Here is a 20,641-nt window from a genome sequence, read left to right on the forward strand (position 1 = left end):
AATTAAAACATTATTTTCATAAACATTTATGTAAGTAGTGAGGTACCTTAATGCATGTCCAACTCCAGTTCACAACAGACTCATTTTTATCCTTTTGTTCTTTTTTGTCAGTAATTGATGGACTTGGATTTGTAGCTAAGATCTAAAATCCCAGCCCCTACAACTCATCAACACAACAAAACAAGCTAAAAGCTCCAGGTGGTACCAATAGTGTAACAGAATAAGCAGACCAGGGACTTTTTTACAACACACACTGCGTAACACTGAATATATGACATTATGTATTAAGATTTTAAACATAAACATGAGCAATGTAAAGACTATGTCATCTTACTTTCAGCTGTTTTGTCAGCCCTCTGCTTTAAGATGCATTATTTCAAAACAGACTAAAATAAATTCCATTTTTTCTCCAGAAATGAAAATGTACTGGCTACATGCTCTTGAACAAAACTAAGTAACACATGTGAATTTCAACTTTAAAGACAGAGTTTCATGATCTTTCAAAAATATTCTACAGAGTCTGAGTTTTTCCAACCTACCTGTAGCTTAAAGTCTCTACCCAAGGCTTTGAAGCACCAGCCAGTGCTTGCTTGCACTGCAGTAAGTCCCACTATTCTACCATCTTTCTTATCGATTTCTATGCTGGTTTTGTTCAAGTAGTTGCTGAAATCCAGCCTAAGCTGAATTGTACTGTGATGTAAGCATTCCATTTTCATGTAAACGCACACTGTCATAAATGCCTTAAATGTTATATCATCCAAAGGACATGACAGAAACCTTGTTCTACTTCCATAAGCCCTGTTAGCATTTGGAATTAAACTTTTTTGTTATAAGAAAAACTGATTATTACAGAATTACCTATAACCTTCAAGAACTACCAAAAATTCAGGTCAAATTTTCAGGCTCACAGGCTTAAAAAACACAGTGCTTTTCCACAGTAGTAAAATCATGAATTTTCCAAGCCTCCTTCTGCCTACACCTACTAAGTCTGCCTACTCCCTACTTACATGAGAAACTGCTGCTCTGATTATCTTTATAGACTTAACTACTGAAAAGAAGTCCTGCCATTTCCTACAACATTCTAGATTCAAATAACTTCCTTATATGAGTAACAGAAGTCTTTTACAGGCTTTACTGTTCTAAATATTTACCTATTTTGAGAGAATCTCTCCTCCTTAGAGATCTGAAGTTGTTTAAATGCACCAGGCATGCTTCTTAGCTCACAGAGAATGGACCATCCTTTAAGGCATTTAAGTCAAAAGTAGTTTTCTGCATTAAAACCTTGCACAGTTTATGAGAGGTTTTGAATTCACCATGATCAAAAGAAACAAACAGTACCAGAGATCTGGAGTATGTAGGAAGCTCTATACATTGCAGGCAATTGATAACAGTTCAACTTAAAATAAACTTTAACATCCTTGTTTCTGTAGGCTAATCAGCTATTGAAGGGCAACAGCAAAGAAAGAATCATAGATAAGAAATACAAGGCCATGCATTAGGAGATATCCTCCTCATTATCAACACTAGTCTGAGTTAAGAAGAGGCCATTACATACCTTTCCAATTTAATATGAACTATTTGAAAATACAGAACACAAAGAATATTTGGACCACCTGAGAAGAAGCAAGCAGTATTTACGCAGAAGAGTAATTTCTATTCAATATTTACATGTCACCTTATTGAAACTGCACTTACCTACAATACTTTTTTCTGGAGCTGGAGGCACAATATAACCAATATGCATGTATTTTGTTGCTAATTTGCTGTGCAGGCCAAGAAAATCACTGAATCTTCTTTTAACAGAGAATTCATTTTTGTGGAATATTGAAAGTGATGTCTTAAAAAAATAAAATAGTTGTGAATTACTGATACATCTCAGCTACCTTACAAAGTATTCACAAATTTTTGTTGTACTACCTACCTTTGTTGTTACTCTGTATGCCATATAAGCATTCATGCCATCCCCTGTAAGAAAATTAAAATACTTATCCCAAGGCAAGGTGGGGTAAGCCTGCCATACACTTTTTAGTCCAGAATATACAATAAATAGATTTCCATTTAAATAATAAAAATTGCCAAAGGAAAACTAAAGAGGAAATCATGCTAAAATATAAGAATAGTCTTCAAGGAACAAGACAGTCTATCATTTGAATTTCTAGGCTTAAGGAACTTACCAACTTTCTCCGGGTCTGATACATTGATTTCAATATCAAACATATCCCCATTTGCTTCCTCTTCAATCTATGAAAAAGATATATCACATTTGACAAGATAATGGACATCCATATTATGTATGGGTATAAGGATAAAGATAAAGAGGAAGGAGGAGAAAAAGTCAGTATGTTCGTGTAATTATGAAACATTTCCAGTCTCCAATGTTAATATATATATTTTCTAACACTGACTGTGACGGCAACCAAACATCTTGTGGTGAACTTGAATAGTGCTAAGTTTACAGTTAGACTCAATGATTCCAAAGGTCTTTTCCAAACTAAATGGTCCTGTGATTTCAGTTTTCAGTCCTACTGCAAAAGCTTTCAGTATAGCAGACTTAGGGTTCAGCTCATTGTATCACAGTGCCAGCAGATACTGTGGTTCACAACCACTATCATTTGCAATGGTTCCACATGCCTCTAATCAAAGGACACACATTCCTTTTCTCTAACAGTATCTGTAGCAGAAGAGCTTGGGAAGAGAAAAACAACAGATAAATTTTTTTTTCTGATACTTGTCTGAGTTCTATTCCTTCAGAATTTCATAATCTTTCATGTACTATACCTAAGTCTCATAAAAAGAAAGATCTTAAGAAATGCCATGGCAGAAGGGACAGTACCAGAGCTGAAGGGGGCAAAATCAGAATCAAATGCCATCACGTGGTATCTGGGGAAGTAGGCATCATTGAGTCACATGTAGGTCTTGTTTGCAAAGTCTAGTAAGAGAACTCTCTAAAATGAACGACATTCAGCAACGACCACGCTTTAACAGGAACACCAAATGTAAATAGCAACATTTAAGACTACAATTACACTCAGCTGTTTACTAGCATGAAGTAAATGCTAGTAAATAATAATGCTAAAAAACTGCTTGTTCAATTCCCAGTCAGAAAGAGCTTCAGAAATAAAAGCTGAAACTGTAACACACTAGTTAAAATTATTTTATATTAGTAACATTTCTCCTGTATCAAGTTCACAGCTTACTCCTACACACACTTTTAAAATATCTATTCTGAAGGAACAGAACTTCTTACTCCTAACAAATCTACTTACTTACTCTTACTCCTATCTCAAATATAATCACTTCAGTAGTGAATTCTTACAGTATTTTCATGAGTCAAATTCACACTAAACTTCTTTCACAAAAGTAACAGCAAGTTATATAATGCCATGCATCAACATTTATGAACTGGCATTTTATAACAAGATAAAACTGAAAAATCCAAATGGAACATTTACGTAGTTTAGAAGTTTACAGCATACCTCTTCCCTGGATCTATCAAAAATCACCGGGGCTGTAAGGCTTTTCGATTCCATTCTGGGAGCTATTAATGCAGTAGGTGTTACGGCAGTGACTGCAGGAGTAGGTTCTGGTGAAAGTATTGGATCCCTCTCTGGACTGTCCAATGAAACTTCTTCTGTTGCTTCTACATAAACATTCTGAGTTAGCAACAAATTTCCTGTGCAACACAGATGGATATGCATCACAGAGACAACAAACATGCACAATAAAGAATGATGATAAAATAAGTACCACCCATTTGTGCAGGATAACTTTTTTCAATACATAGCTAAAACCAAATATGACATTTGGACTTGTAGTGCAGAATGGGTTAAATTAAGGTCATTATTATTTTTTTTTAAATACTGTTCAGTAAAGAGTCTTTTAAAGTGGTAACAAGCCACAAATAATTTATTTCTGTAAGACATATTGTGAACAGTAATTAATTTTTTTACCACAGAAGCAGCCCTTTTTCATCACCTGTTTCACACCCTGAATAATAGCTGATTTAGTCAGATAGGCTGGTAACTAAGCAGACTAAGCCATATAACAAATAAAGTTACACAACCATTAATACACCCCAACCTCTACCAAATACTCCACAAATTGTAAAGTAGCAATATTAGCAGGTGAGACATTAAAATTATCTTTACTCTCCATTTCCATTATCTTTGGGGCTTAAAACAGCCCACTAGAAACTGATTACTTCTTTCAGACTATGGACAGTTCATCTGCCTTTAAAGACAATGCAAACCCCTGCTCCACAAATCTCACTGTTTTTGACCACTGGCAAACTACACATTTCCTGGGTATACAGAAGTTCCTGCTCTAGCTCAAATAAATGGGCAATGCTGCATTCTCACTAGACATGCATTTTCAAGAATCCCAGTTTCCTAAAAGATCACATGGACCACAGACCAGTCATTTGATACCAAAATTAACTTTCTCATAGAGCTCAAGTCCTTTCACAAACCAGACTTTTGTGGGTAGTACTTACCAAACAGGTAAAAAGACACTAAACTAAAGCAAACACTCATTCTGGCTTAAGGTTAAGAAAGTTTATTGTCATCATTTCCTTTTGGAGCATATCATAGAATTGCTGAGTTTGGAAAAACCTTTTGAAACCATCTAATCTAACCTCTCTATTCAAGCAGAGCTCTAGCTAGAGCAGGCTAAACTGAATCACATCCAGATAAAGTTTGAGCATTTCCAAAGAGGAGAACCCACCTCTTCCTTGGATAACCTGTGCCAGTGCTTGACCACCCTCACTAACAAGAAAAAAACCACAAAAGCCAACATCACTCCCTCAACCCCACCAAAGACAAACAAACAAAAATGTAAGATTTGTCTTATGTATCTGGTTTTCAGTGTGCAGCCATTGTTTTCTGTTCTGTCAGTGGGCACTAATGACAAGTCAGGTTCCCTCTTCTCCATTCTCTACCATCTAGTATTTACACAAGCTATAGGATCCTCCCACCCCACACCTCTATTCCAGGATAAACAGCACTAGCTTTCTCAATCTCATCTCTTATGCATATACTTTATGGCCTCAATCATTTTCATGGCCCTGCCTTGGAGTCACTCCCATCTATCCATGCCACCCTTGTATTAGCTCAAACCTGAACTGAGCATTCCAGGTGTAGCTTCAGCACAGCTGAGCCAAGAGGAATGATCAATTCTCCCAGCCTGCTGCCATTGCTTTTTCTAATTTCAAATTACAGATAGTCATAATATTTTCAAACTGAAAGTTAAAACCAAGCACCTCATTATATTCTGCATTTTGAATATGAACGAAGAATCTACAGCTTTTTTCTGAAAATAATTATTTTCATAGCATTGCTTTATTCTTACTGCTAAATCTTAAAGAACATAAACATCTGCTAATGTTTCCTTTCCTCAAACGCCACAGGAAGGACAATGCATCATAAATCAATAAGAAATTTAATTCAAAACCTAAGATCAGGTGGGAACTCATGCTGAGGTGGCAAAAGAGCTTTTAGATTGGCAGAACACCAACACTTCAACAAGAGGCAGTTCTCTCCTTTGGTGGCTACAGCATTCAACATAAATGTTATGAATATTTCACAAATGAATATTTCACAGAAACATTCTCAGAAAAATATGCACATACATATGTAACAGTATACTAAATACATGCTGAAATGTAAATTATAAAATATTTATGAAATTAAGCAATTGCACTTCAGTTCTTCCTTTATCTATCACTAGCTGATACTCCAGCACATTCAGGAAACAAACCATTAACTACCACTATATACTTGTCTATATCTTCAAATTTTAGATAGGTTTATAAAACAAGTCACTTAACAACTCAAAGCATAGAGATTTCTCACTTTCATTACCTAAGAACACAATCCTCTTATTGTAAACTATAACTTCATGAAAAAGCTGTGAATTTAATGTTAGAAAGCAGCACGGCTATCAGATGAAACAGAAGCACACTTCTCCTCTAGCACTCCTGTTTTTCCAACTTGTATCCACATACCCATTAGTATCATGAAGTGATCTAGGTTGATCAAATGAATTCCAAGCAGGATTAGCAAATGTTTAAAGCTGCTGCCTGGTGGCTTTTATTATTTTATTTTCCTGAAGGAACTTACCCAGAGAAAATAGTATCTGTTTGTTTGATAGCAGTAAGTTAGTTATTTTAGGAAGAAATTAACAATTTATGCCATTCTCCCTCTTGTCACCTCTCACCTCAGGTTTGGCATGCCTCCACATGTTATGTAAATCTAGAAGCATGACAGGGAAAATATATGGAAGGGGATGATGGGACTGAGTTGGACAGGAAGTAAGTTATTGCACTTTTTGCTTAAAACAAAAATATTTAAGGATTCTGAAAGGAAAAAGAAGCATTAACTTTATATAAAATGGAAGGTTTAAAAGGAGACTTTTATTTATGTGTAGACTGCTGCACATAAATACTTAATTTACAATCCATAAACAAACAGTCTTTTTTAGGGATCACTGTAAAGTTGCTTAGCTCCAAAAGAACATGAACACGTCATTCAGCTGTAAGAGACAACTACATATGTTTAATTAACATTCTACAGCCAAGCACAACAAGTTTCTATCAACACTCAAGCACAGGACTTAATCTCAGCATTACACAGAGCTTGTTTTTTTGTTTTGCACCAGCAGTTTTTGTGAAATATCATCTTAGAAAATGCAAGTTTGCAATTCCTCACCAGCAGCTCTCTTCAGCCACAAGTTATTTTTACTAGTCGCACTTCCAAATGTCAGACCTTTAACATTCTGACATAGCTTGAATGATTGAATTGGCTTATTATCTTTGAAAGTTTGCCCATGTGAACATATGAATTTGGCAGTAAACTTAAGCAGAAGCTGTTATGCAGAATTGAGAACAAGCTATTAAAAAAGGCTTCTCTGGGCACAGCAATATTTCAGAGACTAAACTGAACTGATTGTAAGAACTATTACACCAAAGTCATAGCCCATGGTCCTTATTGTTCTATCAGAAGTATAAAAGCATAACCCTAATGAGAACAGAAATAGTTTTAACACAACCATCAGACACTGATATGATCATTCTCTGACTTCAAAATTGTAGGTTCACATGCTTTTGTGAATTTGTTTCTTACAAAACAACTAAACGAACAGATTCTAAAAAGCAGCAAGGCATTTGCACAAAATCCTCATATCAGACAGATTACAACACAACAGCCTGACAGACATCATCAGCTAGAAGCTTTTCTGTTCAGATAGGCCTGAGGAACATATCTTCTCTGGATCAGAGAATTATCACCTCCTTTTCTGTCTCAAATCCTGAGAAAAAAGTCTAAAGGAAAAAAAAAAAAATAAGCCACAAAGCCAAACAATACAAAACCCCACCAAACAAAAAAACCAGCCCAATGGAAACAAACATCACTCCAGCCTCCAACACAGTGACTTCTCAGGATACAACAGCTAGACACTTCCATAAGATAATTCATTCCCAAACACATTTCAGAGCTGAAAAAACAAAGTAACAGAATTCTTATACCTGACAGAGAAGAGGAAAAATTATAGTTTTCCACTTTTTTGAAGAAGGTGATAGAACACTGATAAAACTTCACAGGTGAGTTCACCATCTAGTTGGTGCTCTTCTATGAGCACCAGAGGCAGAAAGCACAGACAGCTATGCCCATCATGGGCAGTGCATGGCATATTCGTGCAGTTATACACTTAACTTTGAGTCAACATCTGATTCTGAAAGAATAGTTTGATACCCAGCTGTACAATAGCAGGTTATTGACAAAGCTTTAAGATACATCTTCAAGATACACCTAATACTGGTTGATTGAAGCACTGACCATTATGGGCTCTGCTCCATGAGGTAAGATAAACTGATTCTTCTGGCCAAATAAGCAACACAGTGATTTTTATTCTACGGATGAAAGTTTTTAAGTGGGTTTAGCAAGATAGTTTGGTTTGTTACAGAACCAAGAACCACAACAACACCATGAAATTCACTCATCTTCAATGACAGCAGGAAAATAATTTCTTCTGTTTTTGAAACTCTGTTTTAATAGTTCAGTTATGAGTTGCCAGAGACAAGCTAACAAATATCTATATGGCACATATTATTCTATAGCTGCCACAGAAATATAATAGCAAAGAAACTTCAAGCATAATCAAAAAAAGTCTAAACCTTCCCAGGTTCTGTCCTGCATTAAAGCAGTAGAGAAAATTTGTTCTGTTTCACCTCCTTTTCCATTAGGCTGCAATATGCGGTGGTACAATGGAAAAGTTTTAAGTCTACAATAGCTAGAGGCATACCATCGCATTTTTTACAAGCCTGAAAAGCTATAATTATTTCTGATCCTGAAGAATGGCAATTTCTCCTTTCAGGAGCCATAAACAGGATTTCCTTTAACCAGATTTTAAAGTGTTTAGTAATTCAATATGAAGGAACAACAGAAGTTACAAAGCTATGGAGCTTCATTTTTTTTCCTTTCCACTTAAGTTTTCCTATAAGCTATACCAAGTTAAATATCTTTGGAATTTCAACATGCCATAGAAAAACCCTATCACACTCACTTTTAAATTGAATTCTGCTTTCCTAGAAAGCTAAACTTATGCAATCATGCTGGAAGCAAAAAATTAGGTATCTCATCTTGCTTTTCTCATGCTGCTTCTATACTGTCTAGCAAAACAGTGCTAAAAATAAAAAAACTTGTGAGTGCACAGCACTGGAACAGTAATTCAATACAGTTTTTCAGAATGTCATTTCAGAATGACAGTGACATAAACACAGAAGTTCATGACTTGGGTTCAACAGCATTATGCAAACTTCTTGCTTAGAAGAGGAAATTGTGAAAAACATGTTTTTATCTCATGCTCCATAAATCACATTTGTTTTTTCCTCTATTTGAGAGTATTAGACTCACTCTCTACTATAAATTTAACTCTAAAAGACCAGTTTCAGCTGAGGTAGACATGCAGTGTTAGATGGCTTCAGTTCAGCACTGCAAAGAATTTAAGAGAAAGCCCTACATGGCAAAACCCAAACTCATTAAATCAATCATGTGTGTTACTCTCACAGCATTCATTTCAGTTGAAACAATCTGACTGCAAACATTTGTTCCTTCTGTCTGACTCCCCTAAATATTTACTCCAGTCTCCTTTTTTCTTTTCTTAATATTATCCAAAGGAGAATTTGCTTTCTTAAAATATCCACTCCAGATGGCTCTATGGTTATAAAAAGCTGGCTTTATATACTGAAGCTAAATAACCAAATTACTGACTAGTACTAGAAAACTTCATTGCTAAAGCACTTATGGTCTTTGTAAGTTATAATGGAAAACAAATGTGGAAAAAAGCAAGATTACTCCTCTATCCTTTATTCCCTTTTTCTCATAAAACACTTTCAGAGAAGTACTAAAGTACTTCTGTTACTACTAAAGTAACAGTGTCATGAACAAACAAGTTTAAATATATGGAAATACAAATCACAGAACTTTAGAACAAATGTAACAAGCACAATTAAATATGCATTTATACAAAATAATCCAGAACTAAAGGTTATAAAGTTTCTTTTGGAATTATTACATCAGGTAATCAATGAAGATGAGATGACTGTATTCAAAGCAGATTGTCAGCTGACTAACTCAATATGAATTCACAGGGAAAATGATAATATTGAGATGTATCATTCAGAACCATCTTACACACATAGTATATTCCAAATATTACACCTCCTTTCTTGAATAGGTAATGTTCCTACAACTGTAGTTGACAGCAACAATAACACATGTTAGGATAGCTGAAAACTGACACTGAAGCAGCAGCTGATTTATGAAGCTTTAGAAATGTTCTGTCCATTAACAGATCACTTATCAGAACTTTCACATCTTTTTCTAAAGCATGCAATACTGTCAACTGTCAGAGACACAACCATGCACTAGTGAAATGGTAGGATCGGCCCCATATGCCAGTTTGTTACCTGTCCATTTAAACAAGAGTATTAAGAAGGAAATACTTGCAATACAATCTGAATTATCTCTCTCTTTATAACTGGAAACAAGACTGGGACAGCTTATGAATGATTAGGAAGTAGAGAACAAGAAAGTAACTCTAGTAATGTATTTCCACACAAACAGATCTGAACACTTTGAATGAGAAAATGATAAAGACTATTCTTACTGTCAGCAAAACGTTAGTGATCAGCTCAACATTCCCACACTACACACCAACAGTACATGCCACTGAGATAAACTTAACTAACAACATTTTTCACAGGAAAAAACCGGTACAACACTGTCAAACTACTTAAAAGGTTTCAATCCTTTCTCTCAGAAAAGCACATCTCTTTCAGTCCAGGGGTGAAAGGGTTTGTGCAGACATGCTAGAAGAAAATGGCGATTACCAGCAAAGAGGTCTTCTCTGTCACCGTCCAGCATGATTTCTGCTGGCTTTGGACCATTGGAGTTTGTGCTGAGGTCTTCAGCAGGAAGACTTGCTGGCTCTGGAGATGAAGGACTTGACTGTTTAAAAAAAAAACACAAAAACAAAAAACAAAACAAAACAAAAAACAAAACTGAAATAATTAGAAAAGAATGAGTTGCCATGCGTCAGTATATAAGAATCATTGCAACATTCCTTCACTGCAAAGAAGCAAAAGAAGATGTACAAAAAGGAAACCCTGTCAGCTATTTCCATTTCCCATTCCTAGCAAAGCAACAATGAATAAAAGATATGAGTTAGTCAACAGCTCTTTTAATTTCTTTGTTTGCAAGGAAAAACAGTTAACAGTTTCTTCAGGCTTAATTAGTATGAAACAAAAGCTGCTACAGAATTATTTAGAATAAGTTTATTAGTAATGCCAAATGTAATTTGATTATTAGGTTCCTCTTGGAAAGGCTTGGATTTAAATCTGGATTTGTACATAGCCAAAAATCAATAAAGAAATCTCCGAGTGCTCTATGATTGAAAACAATGCATTAATGCCATCCAAATAATTCAAGGCTACTTGGAGCTGTAAGAAATTTTGATAGCTGTGAATCAGGATTGCTGCCACAGAGGATCAGAGGATCACACTGTACTGTACATGGAAACTGAGCTTGCCACCACTACAATTATTTTTTCACTGAAGACTAGAACTTGCCCTGTTGAAGACATTCAGGAAAACTAAAGCTATATTGAAACTAGGCCACCAAGTGTATAGTTTGCTTACAAAAAATATACACACATAACTGAAGATCAGTACTTCAGTTAGAAAACTCTCTTTTGAAAAAGTATCACTGTGTTTACTCTTGTAGTACCAGAAAATCTGCAAAACTCGCTTCTCACAACTTCATCCAAGATAGCTAGGTAAGGACTTTTCAACAGCGTATTTATGCATGGATGCAAGAACGTGTTAAAAAGATAGCAGATGCTTAAGGCTATGCTTCAAAGAACACTGTAAACTAGAAAAGGTGAAAAAAAAAGACTGAAAAATACTGAAAAGCTACCAAAAAAGCCCATCCAGACTGCATTTTCACATTCACAAATACAGCATAGGCAAGAGTCCTAGCAGAGAGGCCTCACTATTCCTTCTTCCCCCCACTTAATGGTACTGAGCTTGGTCTGGAATACCCCTTTGGCCAGTTGGGGTCACCTGCCCCAGCTGTGTCTCCATCCAGCCTCTCATGCACTCCCATCTTCCGCACCAGCATGGAAATACAAAAGCAGAAGAGGCCTTGGCTCTGTGTAAGCCCTGCTCAGCCATAACAAAACATCTCTGTATTATTAACCCTGTGTCCAGCACAAATCCAAAACACAGTGCTAGTCACTGCAAAGAAAATTAACTCTACCTCAGCCAAACTCAGCAGAACCAAAATCTATTTGGTTACTACAATGAACCGATCCGTTCAAATGACAGAAGAGATCACATCTCCTTCCTTTTACCACAAGCAGCCACTCTCTGAAAAGCCTACATACAACATGGGGAAGCCAGAAACAAACCAAAATAATGAAGAGCAAATGGAACAGTGTCTCAAACTCTTGGCTGGATGTTGCCATAGAGTCTGCAAAGAACATCAAAGACAAAACACCTAGAAAGTGTACGTAGGTAGTAGAGTTTATAACCTCGTAAGGGACAAATCCACTCATCACACAAACACTTCCTATCTCATACAAAATGAACGCCAAAATGACTCCACAGGAAACAGAGTGCTCTGGGCATATTTGTCCACTCTGTGAAGAAACTGTGAAGTATCATAAGGAGATGAAACTCCTTTAAATTTTATTACAAGACTTGCAATAATTTAGGTTAAATGAGCTAGGAAATGAAAGAAAACCACAGCACTTGACATGGCTCAGTATTTCACAACTAATAGTATCTGTGTGTTACACATAATAGCCGAAGGTTTTAAGCAATTTCACAACTCAGAAGTAGCATACTTCAGAAGAAACGGTGTGTCCCTCCAGCCAGTGTTGTGTAGACACGCAAGTTCAAAGTCTTGTATTCCAGCTAGAACAAGCATGGAAATGCTTGATGTTCAAGAAATATAAACTTTTATCAGCAAAAGCAGTTCTTCACTGAAGCATCATAGGTACTTATTCCAAACCAGTTTTGCTGATATTCAGCTTTGAACAAAAATCCATTTACATTTTGACAGACTGGAGTTTTAGGATACAGTGGGAGTCCCACACTGCCACAGATGCAGAATGCACATGAGTTTGTGCTTGTCAAATCACTGCCATGAAAAAAAGCTCCAGTACAGACAGTCACAGGGAAGAAAAGCCCTCCTGAAGCCATCACCAGAGAGCTTTCTGCTTTATCACCTAATTATGCCCTTGCTAATGAATGGTGGAAAAGAGTCTTGGAGAATGCTTACACCTTCAAGCTATTCCCTCAGTCTATCTTCTCAGTTTTATCAGAAGTACCTGCTCTGGTTACTAATGGTTGGTTTTGACTATACCTGGCTTCTAATCAAAAAAACTATTCTGTTAGACACAAAATTCACTTTGAACACTTAAATGTGATCAACCCATGGCAAATATCTGTATGCCTAAAGTTACAAGTTAACCAAATGTCAATAGGGGAGCTACCCCCACTTTAAAGAAAGATACAGATTCCTCCAAGAATGGCTATAAGTACATGCCATCAAGTCTCTTTCTGTTACTGAGCCGGGAAAAATCCTGTCCAATGGAACAGTTAAAGAAAGCCAATATTTCTGCACTGGATACTAGGCTTCATAGCTGTAGTTAGTAGAGCAGTTACAGGCAGCTTCCTCTAAATTCCATATGAGAATATTTGCAAAAGGCAAGGATTCAAACAGACCTTAATGGGCACCTCAGAAAGCTCAAGAGCAAACCTGACCAGAGGAAAATCCCATGCTTTGTAATACCATGCTCAGCAAAGCTATGGAGAACAAGGAGGACTGAGAAGATATCTGGAGTTACAACATTTGTACAAGTCACCATTACACTCCTCTCCTCATGGAGATGGCTAAGCACAGGCCTGCCCATGGAAGAGGTGAATAAATTCATTATACTGCTTGCATATGCAACTTTTACTCTACCCATTAAATTCTCTTCATCTCTGTCCACTGGTCTTCTCATTTTTACCCTTCAATTCTTCTCTCACATGCCAGAGGGAGTCATGAATGCCAGATAAAAATAAATTTTAACAAGCTGACAAAAGAAGAAGGTCCCTGCTGGTCTAATAACATTTCTGTGACTCTTTGGTCCTTTTAAACAGCTGTGTTCTCAGACAAGATTAATTAAGAATGCGATTAAATATATTGACTAAGAGTTGTGTCTTTATAAGAAAAAGACGCGTGTAAAACTGTTCATGGTCTAAACACTGCAGCTTGTTTAAGAGTTTCGCAATGAAGTCTAGTTTCTCCTCTTCAAAATGGACATAGTCCTCAGGGAACTACAAGCACCCAGCAAGACACAGCCCTTGGGTATCAAAAACTGAGTCAATATTTTCTAATAATCTAATTATTTTGCATAGCGAGTCAGAAAGTGTTATCCAGCCTCTCAAAAACAACAACAAAAAAATCACCCATACGTGCAAACAATATATTAAGCTGTTTCACTTACAGTCTTTATGAATGAGAGCTAAAAACCAGGACCCCAATTTTGCTTTTTTATCTCTACAAAATACAGCTAAAATGGCTGATGAAAATGGCTGTCAAAGGAGCTAGTAGTGCAGTGAAAATCTCTGTATCAGACAAGAAATGGAGATGAGACTAACAAAATCTCACAGTCCAGACAAATAGCATAGCTCCTTAGAAACTTTAAACTTACTTGATGCCAAGGACTGACAAAATGTCACAAACATCCATTTCCTGAAATGAACACATCTGTGAAATTTCTGAGTAAGACCTGAGCTGAAGGTTTGGTGAAGCTTCCAATAACCAAATACTCAATCCAGGTTTGCAGGACAATCAGGATCCTGCCTTGTTTTTCTTGAAAATAAGTTACTGGTAAGATGCCCATGGGCCTTTTCCAATTTACAATGTCAGTAACAAGCTCAGATTTCTGTTCTTTTATTGTTCATTACATCTGGAGGCAATAACCAAGTATTTTACAACTCCTACTTAATGAAGAAATCTTGCATTTTTTGCTGGCTGAAATTATCCTCATTTCTGTCAATAGTAGGGTACCCCCCACACTAGTTCTGCTTGCATGAGCCCCTTCTAGCTTCCTTCAGTCAAAACACCCAAGGCTGACAAAAGGTGGCCATGACAATATTCTAGTTGTTAAGGTTAACCTAGCTTATTGTCTGAAACTGAGTTACAGGAGCTCACAAATCACAGCGTGGGCAGAGAGAATCGACTCAATGGTGGGACAGTGTCATTTGCAGCAGAAAGGAAGATGACACAAGAAGCCACATTGGAATGAATTTACACATATTTCCATTACAGCCTGAATCAAGCAAAGAGACACACATTTTCAACAGAATTACACCAATTAATCTTGGATACCAATTAATTGGTATTATTGGAATTATACCAATTCTACTGAAAATATACCTTTCTGCAAAGGTACAGTACAGTATTGAAGGTCTTAGTGCTTTCCTCTCTGATATTCCATTGGGAGCTTTACTGCTTCCTCAGTAATGGCCAAATGGCCACTGTTAAACTGAATGGAGTTCAGTTTAAAGCCATCTCGATTTTTGGCTATCTAGTGCTTTGCCTCATGTGCAAAAACAAAATGGATACTGCACTTCTTTGATATAAACTGACCAACCGGCAATGAGATTATTACACACTCTACCCTAAATGACAGTCCTTGATAAATTACCACATCTACTGCTTACTGATTATTTTCAAGTTCCTCCATGTATTTTTCCATTAAAAAATCCCATAAACAAACACAAGTATGGGAATATAAATACTGTTTGAATGAGTAGGTGGAAGCATAGATTCTATGTTCACATGGCACCTTCACAAAAGACAGACTGGCAATACAGAGATAACTAAGAAGTTTAGGGAAAATGAAATAAGAAATGGTGCAATATATAAACAAAACAGGTCACAGAGACACAGACCGGTGCAGGCAGGAGGAAGAAGGCAGAAATGGTGAAAAGAGAGTAACAAACCGTTGTACAAATCATTTTTTCAGAAAATCTAACATACATCTTACACACATGTCACCAAATTTGATTTTCATGCAGTTGTTTGTGGACCCTTCTAATGGGAGCAGTGGACAGCAAATTAGCAGTTTGTTGATTAAACTTAAAATAGGGAGTGATTCTTCTCATAATGCATAGCTAAATTCCAGAACTTCTTGTGCAAATCATGGACACTTTTGAAAAAAAAAAACAAAATCCACCTACAAAACAACCCACCAGAATCCATGCACTTGAAATTTCAACAAGTAGATAGGTCTACCTAGACCTCAGGAAGACACTGAGCTACAAAATCCTGATACCCAGGAGAGCACTGCAGATGCCAACCAGCACATATATATATATATATATATATATATATATATATATATATATATATATAACAACCAGCAATATCCTTCATATGGAACTCACCACTGATTATCACTGTAAATGCAGTTTTGGCTTAAACCGTTTCCATTATTCATCCTGGCTGTTCTCACTAATAAAAGCTACTCTGGCACCTAAAGCAAAACATCTCAGTAACCTCAAATGTAAGGGAGGAGTGTTGTCTGGACTCACCATACAGTTGGCACAATAAAAAAAAAAACAATCATTCTCATTCTACTACTATAGGCACTGCGGATACCTGACAATAAAATGAGCATCCCATCAGCTGAGACAAGTTGCTGCTTAACCTGGTTCCCAGCTCACTGGTGTCCTAAGATCACAGGAAGGAAGAGTTCTCATTCTCTGCCACACAGCAAATTTTCAAGCCCTAAAATGTGTTTCCACTGCACTCCAGAAATCCCAGGTGTTACACCTTGGTGAGATCTTTCTAATGTTCTATTTTCTACGACTGAGAGAGCTCAATTCAAGACACTAACTTTTTTACAATATGCACAGAGGAAGTTAAAACTCCATCTTCTTTTATCTTCACATTGGAGAATTCAACTTGAAATAAACAATATTCTCCATTTGAAGCCACTGAAGTAACTAAGCCTCCCTGTATTTAAATGCTACATATCTGCCATTCATAATATACACTGAATGTATATTTTGTCAAAAGCAACTTAGCTTGTGTTTTCCAAATGAAGACTGTGTTAATATGAAAGCTATTCGAAAGATGGATTAGAAACCACACAGCTTTTCCACTGTACTATCAAATTACAGGGAAGAAAGGCACACCATACATTCTGTGAACTGCAAAGAGAATGAAAGCAAGATAAAACAGGAAGGAATTGAAATTAATCGTACTAAAAGCAAATGGACAGCTCCAAAATAAACCAGCTGGGAACCCTTTCAAAGTACCAAAGCCCTCATGTAAGTTCGGTTTGGACGTCAGTGTCTCTTGCCACACTCACACTTCTGGTATCAGCAAACAAAAACATGATTAACTACAAAAAGCATGACACCATTCTGTTGTTACTAAACAACTCCCACTGCCATCTATAATCAGTTCATCTATGAATATTTACTAGATTAAAGGAACACTCAAGACAAAAGTTTAACTAGGCCCACGTCACAAGGCAATCATTCTTCTCTGGACTGTGGTATTCAATAAACCAAATGCATCAATTTATGTTTAAGCTAGTAAGAAGTCCAAAGTCAATTTTCATGACCTCTTCCTTTTAAGTTTGCAGGAAAATCACCAGTTTAAGTCACTGCCCTAAATGCTGATATCAGAAAAAGCTTACTGACACAACTTTTAATAGCTTCTTTTTAAGCAAAGGGGCTTCCTCTTTCTACTTAGAGACTCTATCCCAGACAGACTGTGCACATAAACAAAGCAGCACAGTGGAATTGTCAGCAAAAGCAACTGATACAAAGCCCATTTCTTTGCCAGTGTTTGCCAGTGTTCTTTGCCAGTTAGAGGAGTTTTAGTAACTTTTTTATCTCATGCTAACTGTGAATTGGACACTAAATCTATCTTATCTCCTGCAGCTCTAGCTCCAGACCCCATCAATAATAACATTGTTTGTGTTACACTGCAGTCTTTCTCACTGCACTAAAAAAGACTCCAGTAATACACACTGTGTCACACAGAGATGCACAGAAGTCTACTCATGCAATTCTTGTCAACTGCAGATTCACATAATTTCTTATTCCTTCAGTGTATTTTTCCACAGATCTTTTTCTACCAATGCACAGATTATGCATTAAAAAAAAAAAAAAAAAAAAAAAAAGAAAAAAAAAAAGAGAGAGAAAGAGAAAAGAAAGTAGCTTGAGAAAAAGCAAGTGACTTTAAAATACATTAAAAAGCCTCTTTGTATACTGCAGTTTTTTGTTATGGGCAGACAACAGCCAGAGCAAAACCAAAGAAACACCAATCCTATTTCTGTAAAGGCCAGGGACAGAAAACGCTTCAGGAAAAGAGGAACAAAACAATTTCCTTTTTAAATGGGCATCTGTGTATAGGAAGAATAAAGTTCTTCCAGAAGATACTGGCAAGACACGTAGGTGGAACGTGACCACAACAACGTGCCAAAAGGGCTCCCACTATAAGGAATGAACACATAAGCATTTCTCATGTCTCCTCGCGCTTCTTTCCCAGCAGGTCCCAGCAGCAGCCCAGCACTGCGTCGGCTCCCTTGAAAGAAACCTCAGAGCCAAATAAGTTTCTGCAAGACTTGCAAACTGAAATGGAGTGAAGGCTCGGAAAGAAGCCAAACAAAAGAAAATGGGTCGTTATTAACCTACTCAAACGCTAAGGCGGAGACACACACACCCCCCCACACTCACACCCCCTCACCAAAACTGGAAAGAGGTTAGGTGAGAATATTTCCCCGGCAGCATAAGAAGAGTGTAAGAGAAGGGAAAACGGCGATACTTGGAAAAATGAGTTTTCAGCTTCTTTTGGGAGCAGAAGCCCCCTGCCTCCCGTGAGGGAAGCACCGACGAGCCGAGGCAGAGGTGGGCGGCGGGGCCAGGTGGCAGGGGCAACGGCGGGGCGGGGACCGGGCAGAAGCCAAGTACCGGCGGCCTGACGGTGAGGGAAGGCTACGGGAGGGTAGGGCCCGACGGGCGCCGGGCCAGCCACGGGGGACAGGGCGAGCTCTCCTCACCTCCAGGGTGGACACGGTGCTGGTAAAGAGGTCGTCCCCGTCCTCCAGCTCCTCGAGGTCGGCGGCCCTCGTCTCTCCCAGCGGCGGAGGCTCCCGCTCCGCCGCCATCTTCCCCTCCGCCCCGGCCGCCGCGCTCACGTGACCGCCCCGCCGCCCCGCCGGCACGTGACCGCGGCGGCCGGGGCGGGGCCGGGGCGGGGCCGGGGCAGCGTCGCCTTCAGCGCCTTGGGCGGGCCGCGCTCGCAGCCCCTTGGCGGGCGTCTGCCGCAGCCGCAGCCCCGTACCCACACCAAACCCCTGCCGCTGCCACTGCCCCTACCCTGTACCAAACCCCTGCCACAGCTCCTTGCCACATCCTCGGCCCCCTCCCTAACCCCTGCCACATCCCCAGCCCCTTCCCTCAGCCCCTTCCCTTTCTCAAGAAGAGGTTGGGTTTTGTCACTCATTAAGAATGGTATCTGAGAAGTTTAGCTTCTTTGATTCAAAGTAGCATTGTAATAATAGTCAGGCTGAAGAGATCTGTCGCCACAGAAATCTATTTTAGGGTGGTGATTTTTTGTGTCAGGGGTCAAGAAATAACGCAAAGATAACTATGGGGCCTGGATTTTTAACTAATTGAGGTTCAAGGTGGAAAAACTGGATTAGTAAATCTGTGTGGAAAAAGAACCCTAATTAGAGAACAGCAATCAAGGAAATAAATTGGAAAAGCCACGTATGAGATTGTGATGTGTTACTGTGGAAAGCATAACCCCAATTTAATGCCAAGCCTCCTCTTTCTCAGTGCCACGGGGGTATGTGTCATTGACAAATACATAAGTCCTGTCAACTCTACCTCATTCTACTAAGTCAAAATCTAAGAGAAGAAGCTACCCATATATCCTAATGGAAGCTGCAGTCACCTCTTGCTTTGCAGCCAGTCCTGCAAATCCACCTCTGTAATGCTGTGTGAGATGGATATGAATTAAGCTGCAAAGCTGCTAAACAGTAGTAGAAATACCAAAGCTAAGTTTACATGTGGAACTTGTAAATATACCATGTTCCTGCTGTAATTACCTAGTTATGTGTTAAGATTCTACAGGAGGCCTCTTCCCAAGGAGCATACACTACACAGAGTTTTTCCTTGTTTCCTAACAGCTCCGTACTTCATTTATTATACGCAGTCTCAAGTCTTCACTGAAGACAAGAGGATTTGTCACATCCATTTCTCTGACGTCTGTCACTGCCTGTTTCACTGGCACTGATGAATTTTATCTTCAGGATATGATGCCCATTATACAGGCACTGAGCAGAGATGGAAAATTCAAACCTAAACTGCTTACTTATTTGGATGCCTTAATTGAGATCGCTAGGATTTGGGGGTTTCTTTGATAGAAGACCTAACATTTCAATGTTTTTGTTACCTAGGCAGGAAGCCCCAGTGTTACAGTACTAGCCTTACCCCACCAATTTTTAGGAGTAGGTATTTATTTCTTTCCATCTCTATTGTGTCACTTTCTTTCCCTTTATTGCCCCTTGTCAGGTGAGAAGTTTCTTGACTAGCCTTAGGAGCCATTGAGAACCCTCCAAAAATGGTAATTCCTGGTTTTGACCCACCAGCCAGTAGCTCCTCCAAATCAGCACATTCGCTGCCTGAAAATGTCACTGTACCACTCCTGCTTCTGCCCCCAGCACCTGTGGGCTCTGCAAGCCTTCGTAGTCCAGCACTTAAGAGAACATATGGAAATCAAAAATATATTCTGCATAAACACTCTTGGGAGCTCTATATTATGGAATAAAAAGCTTCCTTTATTTCCTGTAGAATCAGGTTTCACTGAGGAGTATAATTGCCTTGATTTTAAATTGCTTTTAAAATGAACGGTTACAACAATATTACAGCACTGTGTCATTTCCCTGCTTCAGGTCACAGAGGTGCTGAAGCCTTGAAATAGTGACAAGAAGTTATCTGGGTTTAGGCACTATACCATTTACTACCTTCTGCCCATCTGTCAAAAATCTATTAAGTTAGATACAAAAT

The 20,641-nt window shown here is 38.2% G+C and overlaps 1 protein-coding gene across 3 annotated transcripts in view; it reads right to left on the bottom strand.

Moving 5' to 3' along the window:
- The window catches only part of SNX2 (sorting nexin 2), a 30,613-nt gene extending 11,854 nt beyond the window's left edge, over positions 1-18,759 (bottom strand). For all 3 annotated transcript variants that reach the window (XM_066339217.1, XM_066339216.1, XM_066339215.1), the window contains exons 1-6: positions 18,628-18,759; positions 10,385-10,502; positions 3,477-3,640; positions 2,175-2,241; positions 1,922-1,965; positions 1,696-1,837 (exon numbers count right to left, since the gene is read on the bottom strand). In XM_066339217.1, the coding sequence (XP_066195314.1) occupies positions 1,696-1,837; positions 1,922-1,965; positions 2,175-2,241; positions 3,477-3,640; positions 10,385-10,502; positions 18,628-18,735 (643 nt within the window). In that variant the 5' untranslated portion in view covers positions 18,736-18,759. The remainder of the gene's footprint in view (positions 1-1,695; positions 1,838-1,921; positions 1,966-2,174; positions 2,242-3,476; positions 3,641-10,384; positions 10,503-18,627) is intronic.
- Between the last annotated feature and the right edge of the window lie 1,882 nt (positions 18,760-20,641).

This window comes from Sylvia atricapilla, chromosome Z, assembly GCF_009819655.1.
Source record: "Sylvia atricapilla isolate bSylAtr1 chromosome Z, bSylAtr1.pri, whole genome shotgun sequence".
NCBI lineage: Eukaryota > Metazoa > Chordata > Aves > Passeriformes > Sylviidae > Sylvia > Sylvia atricapilla.